Genomic DNA, 17,749 nt, shown 5'->3' with positions numbered 1-17,749 from the left:
AATGTTATCTGATAATACCGTACAGGAACCACTGGATTGCGATAAGAAACTTGAAACATAATTTCTAGAATTACACGAAACTTAGCAAAAGAAATCGATCAGAGAAATTAGTTAAGCATTGGCCATAAATTCGTTGAAAATGACCGAATATATTTCGAATGGAAAGAGATTTCCTAATAAATTAAACGGCGATAAAGCGTGAAATGAAAGACATTATATTCCCCATTAGAATTACGAGGGCGGCGGAGGTTCACCCAGCTCGGAGATGGAACAGGCGGTAATGGGTGTGCTACGCGCGACCAGGGACCTTCGCCAGCAACTCAGCGCGACGACGATGGAGCAGGCCGGCGATCTTGGCCAAGTGACAAAAGCCGGCCAGGAACTCGTGTCAACGATCAGAAATCTCGCGTTGGCCAATGACATCGACCGTCTGCAGGAGAGCAGCGACAGGTTCCACGAGTATATCGAACACATTCTCGAAGTAAGCTCCCAGACGTGGCCCACGCACCGCGTGTCCGCACGTGCATTCCAGGCTCGAAGTCCGCGAATAGCGCGATCTTTTCGAGGAATATTGTCGACTTACGAATTGAGGCTTTGCAGCGAAAATGCGCGCACCTCAACTTTCGGGCGTTTCTGAGATATCGATTTATCAGACACGGCACACAGTAATTGCCATTCATCATTTTTAGATTACGATCAATCACAGCGCCTAATTGACTTGATTCCACACTTAACTTTAAGTGAATAAGTGCACACAGTTCATTAGTCGTGTTCGACGTTAACAAGAAATCTTGATGACTTGAAGTGATTTTATCAATATACGTAAAAACTCGATACGCATACAGACTAGAATTTTGATTTTTGAATTTTATTCCATGTCGTTCTTCTTCCCAGGTATGCAAACTTCTAAGACATGTTGCGCTCTCGGAGTCGTTGCAAGTGTCGGCCAAGTTCACGGAGATCAATTTAAGAATATATGGTCCTCAGGTCGTAACGGCCGCGCACACGCTAGCTAGGCATCCCACCAGTAAGATAGCCAAAGAAAATCTTGAAGGTGAGCCACATAGATATATGTTTTAATAATCCACTGAATTTGCAACAACAATCTGTCGCTAATCTATTAAGCGTTTTTGTACATTTCACAGTATTTGCTGACATGTGGCAGTGGCTCATGACTGACGTGACGACAGTAGCGAAAGATGTTTTGGAACTCAGTCAAAACCGGCCAGAGAAGCAGGTTTACATGTCTTTGCCGCGGCCAGGGGTACGCATAAATCATTTCAAGCAACGATCAAAGATTCTCTCTATGTACAAGTCGATTAAGAGGAAACCGAACAATTCGCTGTTACTTCTCGTCAGATGTGACGAGCGAGAAATAAGCTGGTACGGTTCGTTTCAGAAACACGGCACGACGAGCAAGCCGCTAAAACCAGTGCGACTGGACAGCGAGGAGCAGGCGAAGATCGCCAAGGCGGGTCTCGAGATGAAGTTGATCACTTCGGAGATGGATGCCGAGACGGAAAAGTGGCAGGAGAGCGGGAGCGCTCTGGAGGAGAACAACGACATTGTGAAGCGGGCGAAGAACATGTCGTCGATGGCGTTCTCGATGTACCAATTCACGCGGGGCGAAGGCGCCCTGAAAACTACCCAGGATCTGTTCACCCAAGCTGAGTATTTCGCCGAGGAGGCAAACAGATTGTACAAGGTTGTGAGACAATTCAGTTACCAGGTACGTGGCGGCCGGCTAACGCGCCGACGTAGATCGAAAGAGAGATGACACATGTTTTTTTAATTGGACTGATGTTGATATATCTATATATCACCCTTACTTCTATGATCATTCTTTTACCATTGTTTATTATACGGATTCTATATTGGACTTGATTCCGCGTTTCTTGATCCTCGCTATATTGGAAATCTTTTTACTTATACATTACGCTATTGAGTTTCGTTTCTTCGTAAGTCGCAACGTCGAAGCTGCATCGAGTCTGCATCGAAAATTTACTCATACTCTGATTCACGCTATTATTCTCAAATATATTCATCGGTATAGATGCTAACAATTATTGCTAATTTAATGTTCAACGAGAGAATTTTCACCGTATGTAGAAATATAGAAATATTCTCTTACTGTAACAATACATTCAAGGTAGATGTCCGTCGGTATGTCGATATATTCCATTTTAGGTGAATTTTATTATAAAGCTTAATTTCTGATTACTCCGAGGGACGAAAGGGGGCGAAATCGATAGTGTTTCGTAACTTTTCCAGTAGATAGAGAGATGACAGAAATTAAGAAGTTAGAATATCTCAACGGATGTAAAAATAGAAAATGTCGATTGTACGAAAGCGCTATCTTATTATCTTGTTATTACTTCACGCTACTATAAATGTAGCTTCCAGACCAGAAGTAGCTTCGACATGCGTTATTAGCATTAGACATGTTCGAATTAACACGTTTGCTACCCTATTTCGAACCCCCTCCTAGCTAGGCCGAATATATATAGTCACCTGAAATCACTTTGGTCTCTCTTTATACTCTTCTTAAAAGAAACAACAAGACGCTAACCTTGTAATATATTCTGTATTATATACAATCCTTTTTTACCCTCGCTCTTGAATGCCTCCATCCAGGTAACTTTTTCTCTCTTTACTTTAGATCCTTTTGAACTAATAGATATCACTTTCGCCTTAACAAATCATACTCGTGCCGTATTTGTGTATGTATATATACATATATAAATTGCGCTCGCTCTCTCTCTCTTGCGGCGTCAATGTTCTACCGTTGTTGAGTGTTGTCATTACATTTGTATATACTATGTTTGTATATTGCTATGCAACATCACGCACGTAGATTTTCCTATTGATCATTACGAAGAGCATAGGCAAATTATATAAGATGTGAGCAAGTACAAAGACATCGGAAGCAGTTGCAGTTCAAATTTACGAAAGCGCTATTTGTCATCGCAAACCGATGGGACTGACGTTTCATTAAACCCGCGCAAAAGTCGCAAATACATTTGACATTCGAAAGCTCGCGTTCCCTTTGCATTATAACTCCCGGTATACGATCTAAGTCTTTCGAGAATTGCGGTAAATTTCGCGAGTATCATGTCATTCAAACTGTCATAATGAACGTTCATGATTTCGTTAGCAAATCTATTTTATCTACATACATTTACGACTTTTTGTGTACGATTAGTAAGGTGTGTTTTAGATGCTACGGGAATGCTTCCGTCTATGGACGACGTCTATGTGCATTGTGGTCCCTCTCCTTCCACTATCTGGGGCATGAGTATTATGTCTCACAACTTTTGCTAGCTTCCGTCATCGCGCGTTTTATCAAATAACATTCGTTTTAACAAACGTAATTAAAACTAATGTATGTACGTTGTGCACAGATGTTGAAGTTCAATTTTAAGGAGACTTAGAAAACGTGTAGTCATTAATATAAAATTTTGTCCCACAAAGACAAAATTCATATGAAGGAAGTTTGCAAAAGTAACAAGGTCTGTACTATTTCACTGCCACTTCACACAGTCACTTTGATATTTATCGAGAAATCTTTTTACGTTGAAAGTTTTGCATTGTGTTCTCCTAGGACAGATAGACGATCTTTCTGTTAACTTCTTAGATGCAAACTTCCAAGTATCTACGATACGTACTACAAAGTATTTATTAGTCATTTGATAAACTACAATAAACAATAGAATCAAGCATCTTGCTTTACAGAATCTTTAAGAACTGCGCTAAATATAAACAGAAGTAATATCGTAGGGTAAATGCGTTCAGAAATCTTCAACGATTGTCAATCGTAATAAACGGTATTTTATGAGATCGTAAACATCGGGAGTTTTGATCGCTGATATAACAGCGAATGCTGCAAGTTATTTCAAACTTACGTGTACACCTCAATGTCTTGATGTGAAAATTAATTATCACAAAGTATAATTCTTCAACATAAGTAAATCATACGACAGTAAGTAACACAAAAGTTCACTTCAACCAATTTCCCGATCGATATATTATTATTATTCCGAAATTACTACTTCAGTAAAATGTGCCGTTGGATCGTTGAAAATTAAACGTGAACAAGTTTATCTTGCGATACGAACGAAAACGTAAGTTGTATACGATGTTACATGGGTGCAGGTACCGGGTGGACCGCACAAGAAAGAACTCTTGGAAAATCTGGATCGAGTGCCGACGTACGTTCAGCAGCTGCAATTCACCGTCAAGAACCCTACCGTCGGCAAGGCCGCGACTTTTACGAAGGTCGACAATGTCATACAAGAAACGAAAAATCTCATGAATGTGATCTCGAAGGTGGTCACAACGTGTTTCGTCTGCGCCACAAAGGTGAGCCGTGAGAATGTTCGACGTACCCGATCGATCTATCTCCTAAATGAATCAATATGTGCTTTTGCGCCACTTTTTATGACTGAGGTTGCCTGTATTGGATGAGCTCGTATACGATTCGAGTAGATTTTTATTCGTGATATCTTACTATCTTTAAAACAACAAAAAGCAACCAATTCTATATCTACAGGTAGCTTTAGCCGTCCGGGGCGATTTATATATAAAATGATAACAGAGATATAATTCTGTAAAGTGACGTTGTGTAAAAATTACATACGAGATAACACAGATTAAGAAATTGCCTTTGGAATGTATCAAACCTGTGCGAGTGTTTGTTGTATCGGGACGCCGGTGGCCATCGGCACGAAATAATATTTCCACCGAGTCAATGTAATACGTTTTCATGTCGAGCGCGTTTCAAGTATTCGCACAGGTGTTCAGAGTCGAAGCCGCAGAGACACGCATTCAGGCTAAAGAGAAATCTAGCGTCTATCTCCATGCATTCTATATTCACCACCCTAGCACAATCTCGTCATGCCGCAATACACGGAGCTCAGCCCGACGACGGTGCCCGGCCAGGCCGAAGAGGATTGTTTGTATCCGATTAGCCCGCAATTGTTACCCTCGACGAGCCCTTACGTGCAACCCCATCCACTCACGTCCGCGCAATTTCACAGTATCCTGAAACCACCCCCGAGCCTGAGCTGCCTGTCCCTGCTGCCCTTCAGTTACAGCCCTGGGGGACACCCCAGTGCCGGGCTGTCCCGGAACTCCGGCTCCTTCGTGCATCCGTCCGTCTTACCGCACACAACGCCCGGAACGCAGCAGCCATCCTACTGCCTGCAGAATCTGCAGCTCCTCCAGCTGCAGCTGCACCACGCACAACTGCAGCACTTAAGACACGCAACGCTACCGAGATAATAGCAGCCTTGTGTAATACGTCGTGCCGTAGCACGTGGCACGTGACATTGTCGTTTCACGCGCACGCACGCACACGTCGAGAACACTACACGTTCTTCGTACAGGTTCGACCTTGGTTTCGTTTCAGCTTCTTCCTTTGATTTCGCATCACCCGATTTCGGTCACGCTACAACATCGAATCGTCGTAATTTCGTTAAACTCGCAATGACAACTGTCTCTCTCTCTCTCTTTCTCCTTGGCACGAGTTTCGAGATGCGCAAAGGATCGGCTTTGCGATTATATCGTACAACTCTAACGGAAAAGTAACGTTATCGACATTACGACGAATCAGTTGCCTTTTAGCTTTTGACTTGGCGGCTTGTCATTCTTTGCGTAGATCTTTCTATTACGGCTGGCATCTTCATTTGCAGCTTCTTTGATATCTTTTACTCTTTTTTTTTTATATATATAACTCGCGTGTTGCACCGATTTCGCTTTGACTTAACGAGACACAGCGCGATACACCCACGACAGATCCATCCAACGATATCATCATGTAACAATAATCGACTCGAATTAATCCATTTTCAGCTACCTTTACAGGAATGGCTACACCACGTACCTCGTAATGAAATCTAATATCTCTTCCCGCAATAATCTCAGATACTCTGACAAACGAGTATCTTGACAGAAAAACGATCGTGCTTGGTTGCCCGCGACGCAATACACGCTCTCGGAAATATATGAAGATAACGAGACGTCGCATTAAAGTAAAACGAATTGGCTGTTTGTCAGAGTACACGATCCTCGTTACACACTAGATCGCAAAACAGACTCGCCAAGTATGACGGCAAGAGCGTAAGGGTGCCGCAGCACGTGACACCACGAGAATAAATCTCTAATAACTTGCGAATGCTAAACTTCGGGGCATAACATTAATCCTTCGACCGGAAGCTCGTGGGAAGGACCGAGTAGAGATTCGGTGTTGGAGACGCGACACGCGCCGTAGGCGACTTTCGGCGAGCTTCCGCTTGATACGACCCCCTTATCGAAGTGAGCCCGCGAGAGCCCAGGGGCTCGCGCGACATACGCGACATGTATTAATCTCTGGTAACGTCTTTTCAGTACAACCTGGATTTCCGAGGTCTGTCGGCGCGCGGGGCCGGCGGCTCGCCGTACAGGGGCGGAGAGGGCGGGGGAGCTGACGGCGACGGCGGCGGAGTTGGGGCCGACGGCAGCAAGACGGGCTCCGCCCCCGGCAGCGACCCGTCCGTCTGACAGTTTGGGATGGCCCGACGGGCCAAGGGGGACGCTCGCCGCACCCGGGTTTCCTTTCTGCTTTTCTAGGGAGAACCTCGCCTGCCCCAACGACCCACCAAAGCGATGTACACGTCGACCGGATGTCGCGGAATTGCCGCCAACAACTGTCGGCAAGTACCGCGGCGACCGCGCGTCGGGATACAGTATTCGGAGGTGCCTCGCCTGGCCGGGATACGCTCGCCGCCGTCGTCGCGGCGGCGACGTGTCGCGCGTAGTAACGGTATTCGGAACCTGTGCGTGAGGAAAGTAGCGTTCCTCTGGAACGCCCTGATGATTTGGTACTTGGTAGTTGGAAAGGAGAACGGATTCGACTTGACGCCTTCGCGAAAGTGTTGATTGGGGAGTAAAGGAGTCCCGCTGCTGGTCGAAACGTTAGGATTCATCCAGCCCGGTGATACTCGCACATTTCGACCAGGAACGACAGTCTCCGGCCGCGGTATCGACTAACGACTTGCGATCTCAAGGGAATACACGCGCTTGAAATATTTGCGACGGTTCGATGCGCTTGGACAATCGTTTGAAGTGTAACGATGATGCTCGGTCGACGTGTACGTTTCGCCAAACCGCGTTTAGTTGCGTACTTGAACTTGTAATAATGGAAAACAGATTTGCACACGCTTGCTACTATTAGTGAGCAGGTGTCGGAGCTGAGTTGGGAGCGCTGATTTATACGGTCGAGTTCCGCCGCGCGTGGCGATCGAGGCGTGGGAAAGCGGAAAATCGAGCTGAGCTGGTACCACGTGGAGAGCCGAGTGGCAGCGAAAGTGGCGGATCAAATGTAGCACGTGCGAAATTGTTCCTCAATTCGATTACGCGACCCACGCTTTGATCGTTGGCAGTACCGGTGAAAAATGTCGCTAGAAATATCGAGCAGCAGAGGGCTGCTCGCGAGCCAATGAAATTCACCTTTGCAGCTTGGCGCAATTAAATTACGCCTTTTCACATTTCAGTAATAACATTGCTCGGAATGAGGTTGCGGCAAACACCGCGCCGTCACATTTCACTGCTGTTGCATTAATAACAGCCTCACTTTCCTGCTATTGCATCTGAACGCTACGTTTAAGAGCATCCCGTAACGTAAATTGGCTTAATAAATTGCAAAATTAAGCCCCAACCTGCGATTACGACTCCGCACTTTACAAGTCAGCTTAGCTCACTCAACACGCAGTACGTTTTGTTACGACGCTAAGCTAAAGTCGCCCGATACACTTTCGGCGCGTAAGGACGTATCTCGCGAACGCTCGGAATCTCGTTTCATTGTTCTCGCGGGGAACGCGGCGAAACTTTTCCGCCAACCTACGGCTGCGCACAAACGAATCATTCTTCCATATCGAGAAGTTGGTGCAACGACAATAATTAACAATGTCGATCGCAGTGCCTTTTAGGTGTGAAAACTTTGTCGAAACTTTGCCGAGCTTCAACCTCAGCTCCCGAAGTGTTACGCCAACTTCGGCAACCAGATTATGCAAAGAGAGAGGGAGACGCATTGTACTCGCAGGAAAATACCTCCCGCGCACATGCGTTACATCCGCATGACTTTAGCGTGATCGTCAAGGCGTACTGTATCCGCGGAAAGCTTTAAAAGCTCTCACCACTCGGAAGCGAGCCGCCGCGAGGACCTTCGAGTAGTGTAAGCGTTGCTGACCACGCGCCAACGAACGGCTTTCCCTTCTCTTTGTACTCCGTTCACTGGCTAATTAGAGAAATTTGAACAGTGGCGGTCTCTGAAATCTCTATACGAGTCTTACTCGTACGAAGGACCTTCTCTCTTTTCTTACACTCGCTTTAACAGCTTCGCCTGCCATTCTTCAAATTCCTCAGAGCAGACCCACGTATCCAAAGATACAATCTTTCAGCACTTGCGATTAAAAATCCTTCTGGGCAAAGAAAACCGATCACTTTCACGCAACCGCGGTACTCGCGAGTAGCAAAGAATTAGTCCGCCTCCGTATAGAAATAGAAAAGACAATCGTGGGGCAGGAGGTCTATCGAGGGTGACCTGGGGGCGGCAGCAGGGCGGTCAGGGACGTACTTTGTGGCAAAGACGTACATTCTGTCACCACTCGAGATCACGAGCTGCGAATCAGCCTAATTTTCGTCGCTCATGCACAAAACGGATTGTCCGATTTGTAACCGTATGAATATGCAAAAGTTCTCTCCCTCGCGAGAGAGAGAGAGTGTATGTGTGTGTGCGTGTGCGTGTGTGTGTATGTGTGTGAGAGAGAGAGAGACCGAGGCCGAGTTTCAAGATCGTTCGCAAATCGGGTATTTCCGGGACAGCATTTCAACGACGTGAAAACTTCCTCTTGATGCCACAAAGAAAAGCGAGAAACGGCGACAGTTGTGCCGAATCGCCTCCGAGGAAACAATTCGAGTATTTTATCAAAGTACCGATCCTGTACCGGATCGATCGAATTGTACGCGATGCCGTGAGTTAACGGCGAGGATAGATTCTCAAGCGCGCGTTCACGAGGAGCTCGAAATTGTTCTATATCCGTGGAATACCTAAAGATTCCAGCATGTTCGAGAGAAATTTCTAGCAATACGTAATAGAGAGAATTACAGCCGCGTAGGACCCGCGTTAGTCAACTGCAATCCGGCGATTGCAGTCGTCGAGTTCCCTTCGTACGCGCGAATGCTCGCGCAAATAAATGGCGGAAGCGAATCCCCTGCCGGTAACGCCGGAGGATCGCTCTAACATGCGGAATCGCCGCGATTAAGCGCGACAAATAGATGTCCCCCCTCGATGCGCGGCGAGATTCGCGAGAGAACGTAAAGAGAGTTTGTCGGCCGATTCTAACGCATATCGTGACAGCGATAACGTCGGGATATGTTACCGTTGTTACCCTTTCCTTCGAGAAGAGAGCAGAAGAATCGGCGAATCCAGTCGCGCGTCGAGCTCGCGAGAGAACTGATCGCTGTAGCGAGATAAAAGTCGATAAGTCGATAATAATGTAACGATAATCTAGTATTATTAATGTTAAAGCCGCTGGTTAATCGGCGGCAATCGCGACGTCTGTATATACAACGTTAAGCGTACGCAAGGGAGATGCGTTGACCATTCGTGCATTTCACGTATGTACCTACGAGTAAGTGCACGAAAGAACACACTGTTCTGCGTGTGTGTATCGTACAGAGTTTGCGCGAAAAGAAAATAATCGCTTTACAACGCATACGCTCGATCCGATTTATGTAACGCTAGAACGCCCGTTTCTCCTCTCCTAACCCTTTGAAGCACGGGGTAACCCACGTTACCCACCACCTCCTTTACTTTTTGACCATGTAATTTCTAGTCAGTTAACGCATTTAGGTCGGTTTCTTTGGCATTTTTTTGTATCTTAGCAATAAAGGAACATAAAAAAAGTTGAGTATAGTTTTTAATATTTATTGTAAAAGTTTTATAAATAAAAAAGTATGAAAAACAGCATTTTTTTTTTAAAAATTCATTATTGACTAAGTTTTTAAGATTATTTTTTGAAAACTTTGTACGAAGGGATTGTCGGGGTCGCTCATTACGAATCTGATGCCAGATTTTCAAAATTCAAAATGGCCGACCCAAAATGGCGGATGCAAAGGACGTGAATTTGTTAAGTTTTCAAGTTTTTCAGCATTTTCGTTTGATTGCGGTACTAAATAATGCTTCTTAGCATAGTTGAATTACAGTTGAATGCTGTCATTCTTTTAAGATTTGAATTCCGCCATCTTGAATCCGCCATTTTTTATTATAAAAATCTGATAACGGATTCGTAATCAGCGACCCCCAAAAACCTTGTATACAAAGTTTCACAAAAAATGGTTCAATAGAAAAATGTATGCTTCAAAGGGTTAACTTTCCACAGTTTCCGATTTGTCTAATGAGATCTGTCGCCAGCGCCGAACTGTCGAATGAACGATACATCAGCGCTTGTAAGCGTACAGCGGGCGACTGAGGTCTGAAATCGTCGAGAGGATCGTCCAACTTCGGGCATTTTAGCGCTAAGCGAAATTTGCTGGAGCGATCTTAAAAAGGTAGACTGGCCGCGTGTGACGTACATCTATGTGCGTATCGAAGATATCCTCACGAGTTCCTAGAGTATAAATATATTTGCTGTCGTCGCAATTAGGGGGATATGAGTTAGCGAATCGGGACATCGCGGGCTGTAATCCGACGTGGAAATTTTCATACGCGTGCACGCATTGCCACTGCGGGCACACACGGATACATTTGCGCATCACTTTTGCACAGACTCTGTATCGTACGTTATCGCTCGGTATTAGACTATTTAGGATACGTTCGTTAAGACGGCGAGTAAGTTGGAATTTTTTTGTATCACGTGACACAAATATTTTCTATGGGGAAACGGGGGCGAGTTCGATCGTGAATGTTGCGCTTCTGTTAGTTTTATTGACCGGTTCACACGCCAGCGGAATGGATGGTCGTCGCGCTAGTCTTATCTACGGTGAAAAGAGAAGCTCGCAAAACTATATTGTTAAACATGTGTACCTATGAACAATTCCTACGCAATAACGTACGTTGATAACACTTTTGAGAGAAGGAGAGAAAGAGGGAAGGAAGGAGAAAAGGAGAGTAAAGATAGCTTTAGTACATTCGTAATTCAAGCACATTCGCGAACGATAATACATCATTACGCGTTTTTCGTTAGTGATTCTTTCGTCGCGTACAACCTAACTCGACAGGCATTAGTTCGCATAGAGATTGCTGACTTTCAGAGTTCGTCCGCATAATACCGTTATTAATTACGATAGTAGCGAAAGAATTGAAACGCGAGGGTAGACGCTTAAAATGACGATCAACCGAGATCACGTACGAGAGGTGCTGAAACTCCCCCCCCCCCCCCCCACGGCATCAAGTCCGATTACTTTGGCGTGAGCGTGTTGGGAATCGCGGTGTTAAAAAGAGTTCTTAATAGTCTATGTGTGTATGTTGTCCCTAATCCAGTATAGCGGAGAGTGGGCCTGATTGGCTGCGCAGATAATTTGGCACGTTGCTAATACCTCTCGCCGATTGTGAGATTGATCCTTGTAAAGTGTATTCGTCATCAACGCCTCGAATTGCCTACACAGCCCACCAAATCCGCTTTCCCCTATGATTCTACCTCAATTTTCGAAATTAGGTGCTTTAGATTCCTTCATGAAAGATCGTTCATAGCATACGTACGCGCATACTCGTCTCACGTGCGCCCCTAGATATAACATAAGGATATCCCAAAACTATCGCCTTTTATTTTATCTGTGATCAATTTGGAGTCAATGGTTTTTCTTAATACCAGTTTTTCTGAGACTTAAGACGAGTTGCGAAGCGAGGTGACCTTTCAAATCCGGCGGAAAAAGAAGGAGCAACTTTAAATTGTCAAAGTTCGCGTCATTAAGAGAGCAGTGCAATAGTTCTGGAATAGCCCCTATAACGAGCGCGAGAAATGACGAAAATAAGTCTAACAGCAGGAAAAAAAATATAATTCCTTTTGATTCGTTTCAAAAATATTTGCTTTAAGCGAGGACATTTGGTATTGCTCGTCTCAAATGATCGATGCAGTTTCCTTTAAGAGGAAATAGTTTAATCTGTGTTACTATCGTATGTGCTCATCTCAACCGAGGGAAAGACCTTAGTTTTGTTTTTACACAACTACACACAGAAGGTATCGTTCGGCTTATGGTTCTTTGTGTAAACGATAAGACATTTTCGACACCAGAAATATTAATATAATAATATTGATAACTACAAAATAATAATAAGAGTAATAATAATAATAACTGATAAAAATCGATAACGATAATTAATAAGCTATAGTGCAAATGGTAATGATATACATACATATACATATATGATAGTAACGACTGTTATTAGTTGGACTATTTCGTGCCTGTACGGTCGAATATTACCATGTTACGGAAGTAAAACCTTGTAATTCGTTCATCAGCAAAGTCTTAGTTTACGTACGTGTATAAACGTATATTACGTTACATAAGTATATAAATAAAAAGAAAATAAAATCCGTAAGATATGCAGCCTTGCAAAACGTATTTGAATAGGGAAAGTGTAAGTGCAGGGTGGTCGTGCAAATATTTAAAAACAATTTACAACGGTGACTTTTCCATTTTATATAATACAATCTAGTGGATTAAAGTACTTGTGCTTCGTACGTGAACGTAACTTCAGATTCATCCCTGGCATTATTAATCGTTAATAATAAGTTAAACAACATCGATGACAATAATTTCAGCTAATTACTTGCACGTCGGTCCTTAATCGCGTCACCTTTATTGCCTCGTCGTTGTCACCGGCAACGGATAATAATCATTTCGATTACGAAACGGTTCGAATTTACGTTCTCATATCCATTCTAAGATTAAGAATGTCAAAGTGTGAATATCAAGTAAAAGATCCTGTATAATCAATGTAATTATTTTTTTATAATGGACATCTATGGATCACTTTCGATCATCGTGCGATTTCCTCTCTCCTCTTTGTTTTACGTCTTCGTACCGGCGTGCTGCATCTCAATAGCAAATCGGTGACCTCGTTAAATGAAAAATATACGGACATGAGCTTATAGTAATTTAATATTTTCCTAAGGACGCCAGACACGTCGTATTCGCAATCGTTTACGGTAATTAAAAAAAATTACTACAAACGGTGTGGAATAAAACTTTATGGACATTTAACGCGTCCATCTTTGACAGAGAGGTGTAATATAAAGTGCAAGGCCAGTGCAAATTATTGTCAAAGAATAAGGGATTCAAAGTTTCTATTTTACTATCGTGGCTACGCACACACGCACGCACGATTAATCAATCGCGAGCTTGTGTGCATCGCAAATAAATTTACGTATCCAAATACTTCATATAGAAGGACCCACCGCATCCCTCGATACTCGTGATAATGTATTATCCACTAGATGGTCAATTCAACTCGATCTAAACGTAAAGTCGCTATCGATCTTTCCCTATAGAGTACAGCAAAATGCGAAACTGTAATCTCTTGGACTTTTTCAAGCATTTCGCCAAATGTTCTTTCCTAATCAATGTCTATTTCGTAATTTGAACATGTCGAAACAACACACGTAATCGTACGATATATGGTAGCGCAACTGCGACGGCTGGTAACGATGACGACACGCTAAATGCATGAGATACGAATCGCTTATTTGGTAGATATCTTAATTCATTGCAAGAGGAAATAACGTAAAATTCTGTATGAACGTGTATGTCAACACGCGTGCATAACAAATGTCCGCGTGCATAAATGTATAGTGTAAGTTAATTACGAATTGTTTACTTACAAAGTATATGAATCCAAATAAATTTCTAACGTAATCTTTTAATGTTCAAATCGCTACATTACGTATTAATATAAAACTAATATTAAAATATGGAATATTAATAAAAGAAATTTATCACATAATTCTATATAAATAAGCAAATAGTTTAACGAAACCAGTACCAAGCTCAAGATACCCGATAAAATTAGCAAGCACGAACAATGGAAAATGGACCTTCCATTCGGGTGAAAGACTTGACGGATATTTGCTATGACAATGAGATAGGTGAATGCCGCCAATTTTTTTCTTTCGAAATAAAGCGTCTCGTTGTCGTTCCTACCGTCGCACGCGAGAGCGAATCTTCCATTTCGAGAAACTTACGTTTAGATGATTTTTCGATGAACAAAAATCTCTTGATATGAACTTATACATATTTAACAAAGTGTCCTAGTCTATGTCGCGCGAGTCGAGCCTCGCGAGGCGAGAAGAGCTAATCGCGACGATTAAAAAGGGGTGGATAGATGAACGCCTAGATCACCTCGACTGATACTATTGAAGTGAATTCGTAATTTCGATCGACGAGTAATAAAATATACGCACCATCAATCTGTACTCAAATTTATCGGGGTTCATTAGACAACGTTTTCACAAAACGGTGCCCGCGTGCGTAACAGCGGTGTCGTATATTTTGTGAGAATAGCATATCTCTATGCCTGGGAGAATTATTTCAATTATTTCAATAGACGAAACGAATTATCGAAAGAAGACGAGAGCTCTATCGTAGCGCGGTAGAAAATTATACGGAGCTAAATTTGCAATAAAAGTCACGTTCAACATTTAGAAATTCATTGATTTCAATATATGTACATTGAGGCGCTATTGCTCACACGTTGATTGTAATCTTAGACGCTAAATGGTTCTGCATAAAATCCTTTTCATTCGGATGTAAAATTAACGTTCCTGATTGAATCTACTGTGGCTTCACGGTGTTAATACATATATCTATGTCGCTACTCTACGGCTAAATCAATTCAAAATTTAATTTTTGCCGTCAAAATGAGAAACAGAGCCCGGGAATTTTGCGATTGCGTCGCCACTACTAACTGTATTTTGTTAACTCTAACATGTAAATCTTTCTCTCGCATTTACTGAAAAAAAATATATCAACCCGTCGACCTTTCAATACAGTCGATACGATACATATCTGCAAATCTTACGCCATGATATCCGGTGTCGGATATCGAATATCCCTCACACTCGAATAGAGCCCCAGCTCTAATTCGTACGTGCAGTTACCTTGACCCTCCGATGTTGTCGCGTCTGAGTACCATCTCGAAACCACAATCCCAATTTCTGATTCTTAAATACAGAGAAATGTATGCATGTACCAGCACGTACATATGCGGACCTTACCAGCATCGAACGAATGCAAAGAGAACACATTAAATTTGTAATTGACTCGTCTTAGGTTGCTCTACGTTCGTACAACTGTTGTGAGTGCCAAACGGCCAGGTCGCACAATGTTCGTTATATCGTATAGAGGCAGCTTCATTAATAAAATGTAATGTTACTTTGCACAGCCGTTGCTAGTATACACTCGCGGGCAAAGCGACGTCGATCGTCCGCGCAACAGAATCGTATTTTATTGCGAAACGTGGAGAGCAATTCTGTCTAGGCTCTTAATTTATTTTAAAATTTACTTCTTCGCGTATCATTAATAAATCTGTGGCTTTGCCGAGCTGTCCGTTCGGATGCGAGTATTTTTCATTTAAATTAATTTAGAAGCCGACGGGACTCCAATTCACATTTGGGGCAAAATAATCGTATTGCCCGCGAACGTGTCGAGTGTGTAAAGCTTTCGAGAGAAATACGGTCTTCCCATCGATGCTTGATGTTTTTACGGACTTTCATAAAAACGACTTTAGCCGAGATACGCACACACGTAAGCGTAGCGAGGGTGAAATTTTTATGAAAATATGTACATTGATATCTAATTTATCTCGCAACGGTAGGTTCCGACGCTTTGCAGTTACTAAAAATTGAAATACAAGACGCTTTACCTACCTGTATATTAATAATTGTCAATAATTAATTATCGAGCGTTTTTTTTTCATTTATATGAAAGAGACGAGACAAAGTACCGATCTAGAGAAATTAGCGTTTAGATAGATTTCGTACTTCGTATTTAATGACATTACTGAATCATTATATATCGAGTATTGTATATGTACTGGAGCTGAAGAAGACAATGAAAATAAATTATTGTACCCGAAACGTTAAATGCTGTGACTAACCGAGATACCGGTGTCCCATGTGTTTTCGTCACGCACGTCCCACCGAAATTGAATCCCGTTATCCACTGTCCGTTTTGTTTCAATCGCAATATTAACTATATAGCAATTTTATTAGTTTTGTAATCACGAGGCTAAATAATACTCGCGATTACGGCTGACAATGACTATACGATCGTAGCCAGTAATTATCAACATTTCAGGTGATTCCCACGTATGTTAATCTGCAGAATATCCGCATTGCACTAATAATACTACGATCGCACGAAGTTTCTTCGACGAAATTATCGCGCACTTGCTTCATCGATGCCATCGTCAGGCAAAACTATTTTGTCTTGTGTTGAGCGCGATTATTTTCAGTTGTAATCATTAGTATTTCATTCTTCGATTAGAAAACAAAGCTTCCTCTATGAGGAAGCAAAATCACTATAACTAATGCTATATTCGTATCTGTTATAAGAATCATTTGCCTCTCGTCGCGTTTAATTAACGATGTCATATATCTAATGAATTTTCCAATAAATATAAGCGCAATTTGGTATGGCATCAGAGGACTCAAAGTGCCGGTTACGAAATAAAATGCGTACCTTCGACAAAAAAAAGTAACATAACGCCACCTCTCGCCCGTTTGACGTTGCGTCTGTCAAAATTTAAAGTCACAGTACAAAGCAACGTAATAGCTTACGACAAAGACGCAAGCGTAAACGTAGATAGTGCACAAGCTTTGGCGTAAAAGTAACGTCATATGTAATTGGAGGTAAGTACGACATACTCTGGTAAGTACGACAAACTCTCGACAGAACTGCCGGAACTGTTCAAAAATTTTTTTGTCTTATACAAGTACGAAACCGTCACCTAGAATCGTTCGTAATTTTGTTGCGCTTCGCGCGCGCAGTTTGTAGTTGTGCATTGTATATTTTTAAGAATTTATATACATGCAAAGAAGTAATTGTATGCGCAACGTCAATTTAAAAAATAAAAAGTAATTTATCACTCACTGATTCGCGACAGCAGAGTTGTACATCGTTAACTATGTATGTTAAACTGTAAAAAAAGAAATACGTATATGATTATTATAGATTAATTATGTAAAATCGAAATGATTGTATTAAATATACTTTATATTTTATATTTTTTAAAAGGCAATTATTAAAATAATTATATGGAATACTGAAAAGTCTTTCTTTTAAATATAAACTCACAAAATTTTATACGTATGGTACTGTCTCTAACACTTATTCGAATCCTCGTTCGAATCATTTGAATAAATAAAATAAAATCACAGAACAGACGCCTTATTTTGCATAAGTAGCAAATAACATCAAAATGTAAGACACTTACCTCACCAATTTTCCGCCGTTGCCCGATGCCTCCTGAGCCTCCTCCTCCTCCTCTCAGATTTCCTTGTGGCACTCACACAACACTCACTCTGCGAAAATCATCGATCGCGCGAAACTTTCGGCGCACTCCCGTACGCGATGTGAAATACCTAACCTAACCTAAACGCACGAAACTTTATTAACAAATATCGCGTGACTTTTTTTCGTACAAATTACTCAAAGTAACAACTTGCATTTTTGATTCAGAAGAATGGATAAAACACTTTTGAATTAGCGATAT

The 17,749-nt window shown here is 42.3% G+C and overlaps 1 protein-coding gene across 2 annotated transcripts in view; it reads left to right on the top strand.

Moving 5' to 3' along the window:
* The window catches only part of LOC105560639 (alpha-catulin), a 44,751-nt gene extending 38,727 nt beyond the window's left edge, over positions 1–6,024 (top strand). The window contains exons 6-11 of one of the 2 annotated variants that reach the window (XM_012009917.1): positions 230–481; positions 895–1,054; positions 1,146–1,264; positions 1,400–1,729; positions 4,153–4,359; positions 4,882–6,024. In XM_012009917.1, the coding sequence (XP_011865307.1) occupies positions 230–481; positions 895–1,054; positions 1,146–1,264; positions 1,400–1,729; positions 4,153–4,359; positions 4,882–5,280 (1,467 nt within the window). In that variant the 3' untranslated portion in view covers positions 5,281–6,024. Of the gene's footprint in view, positions 1–229; positions 482–894; positions 1,055–1,145; positions 1,265–1,399; positions 1,730–4,152 lie in introns of both variants that reach the window. The other variant, XM_012009916.1, reaches the window with a different exon arrangement.
* Positions 6,025–17,749: the final 11,725 nt, after the last annotated feature.

The sequence above is a fragment of the Vollenhovia emeryi genome, unplaced genomic scaffold (genome assembly GCF_000949405.1).
Source record: "Vollenhovia emeryi isolate VEMERY1.0 unplaced genomic scaffold, V.emery_V1.0 DF939225.1, whole genome shotgun sequence".
In the NCBI taxonomy this organism is placed as follows: Eukaryota; Metazoa; Arthropoda; class Insecta; order Hymenoptera; family Formicidae; genus Vollenhovia; species Vollenhovia emeryi.
The sequence above is the reverse complement of the archived record's forward strand: the minus strand, read 5'-3'. Positions and strand labels throughout refer to the sequence as shown.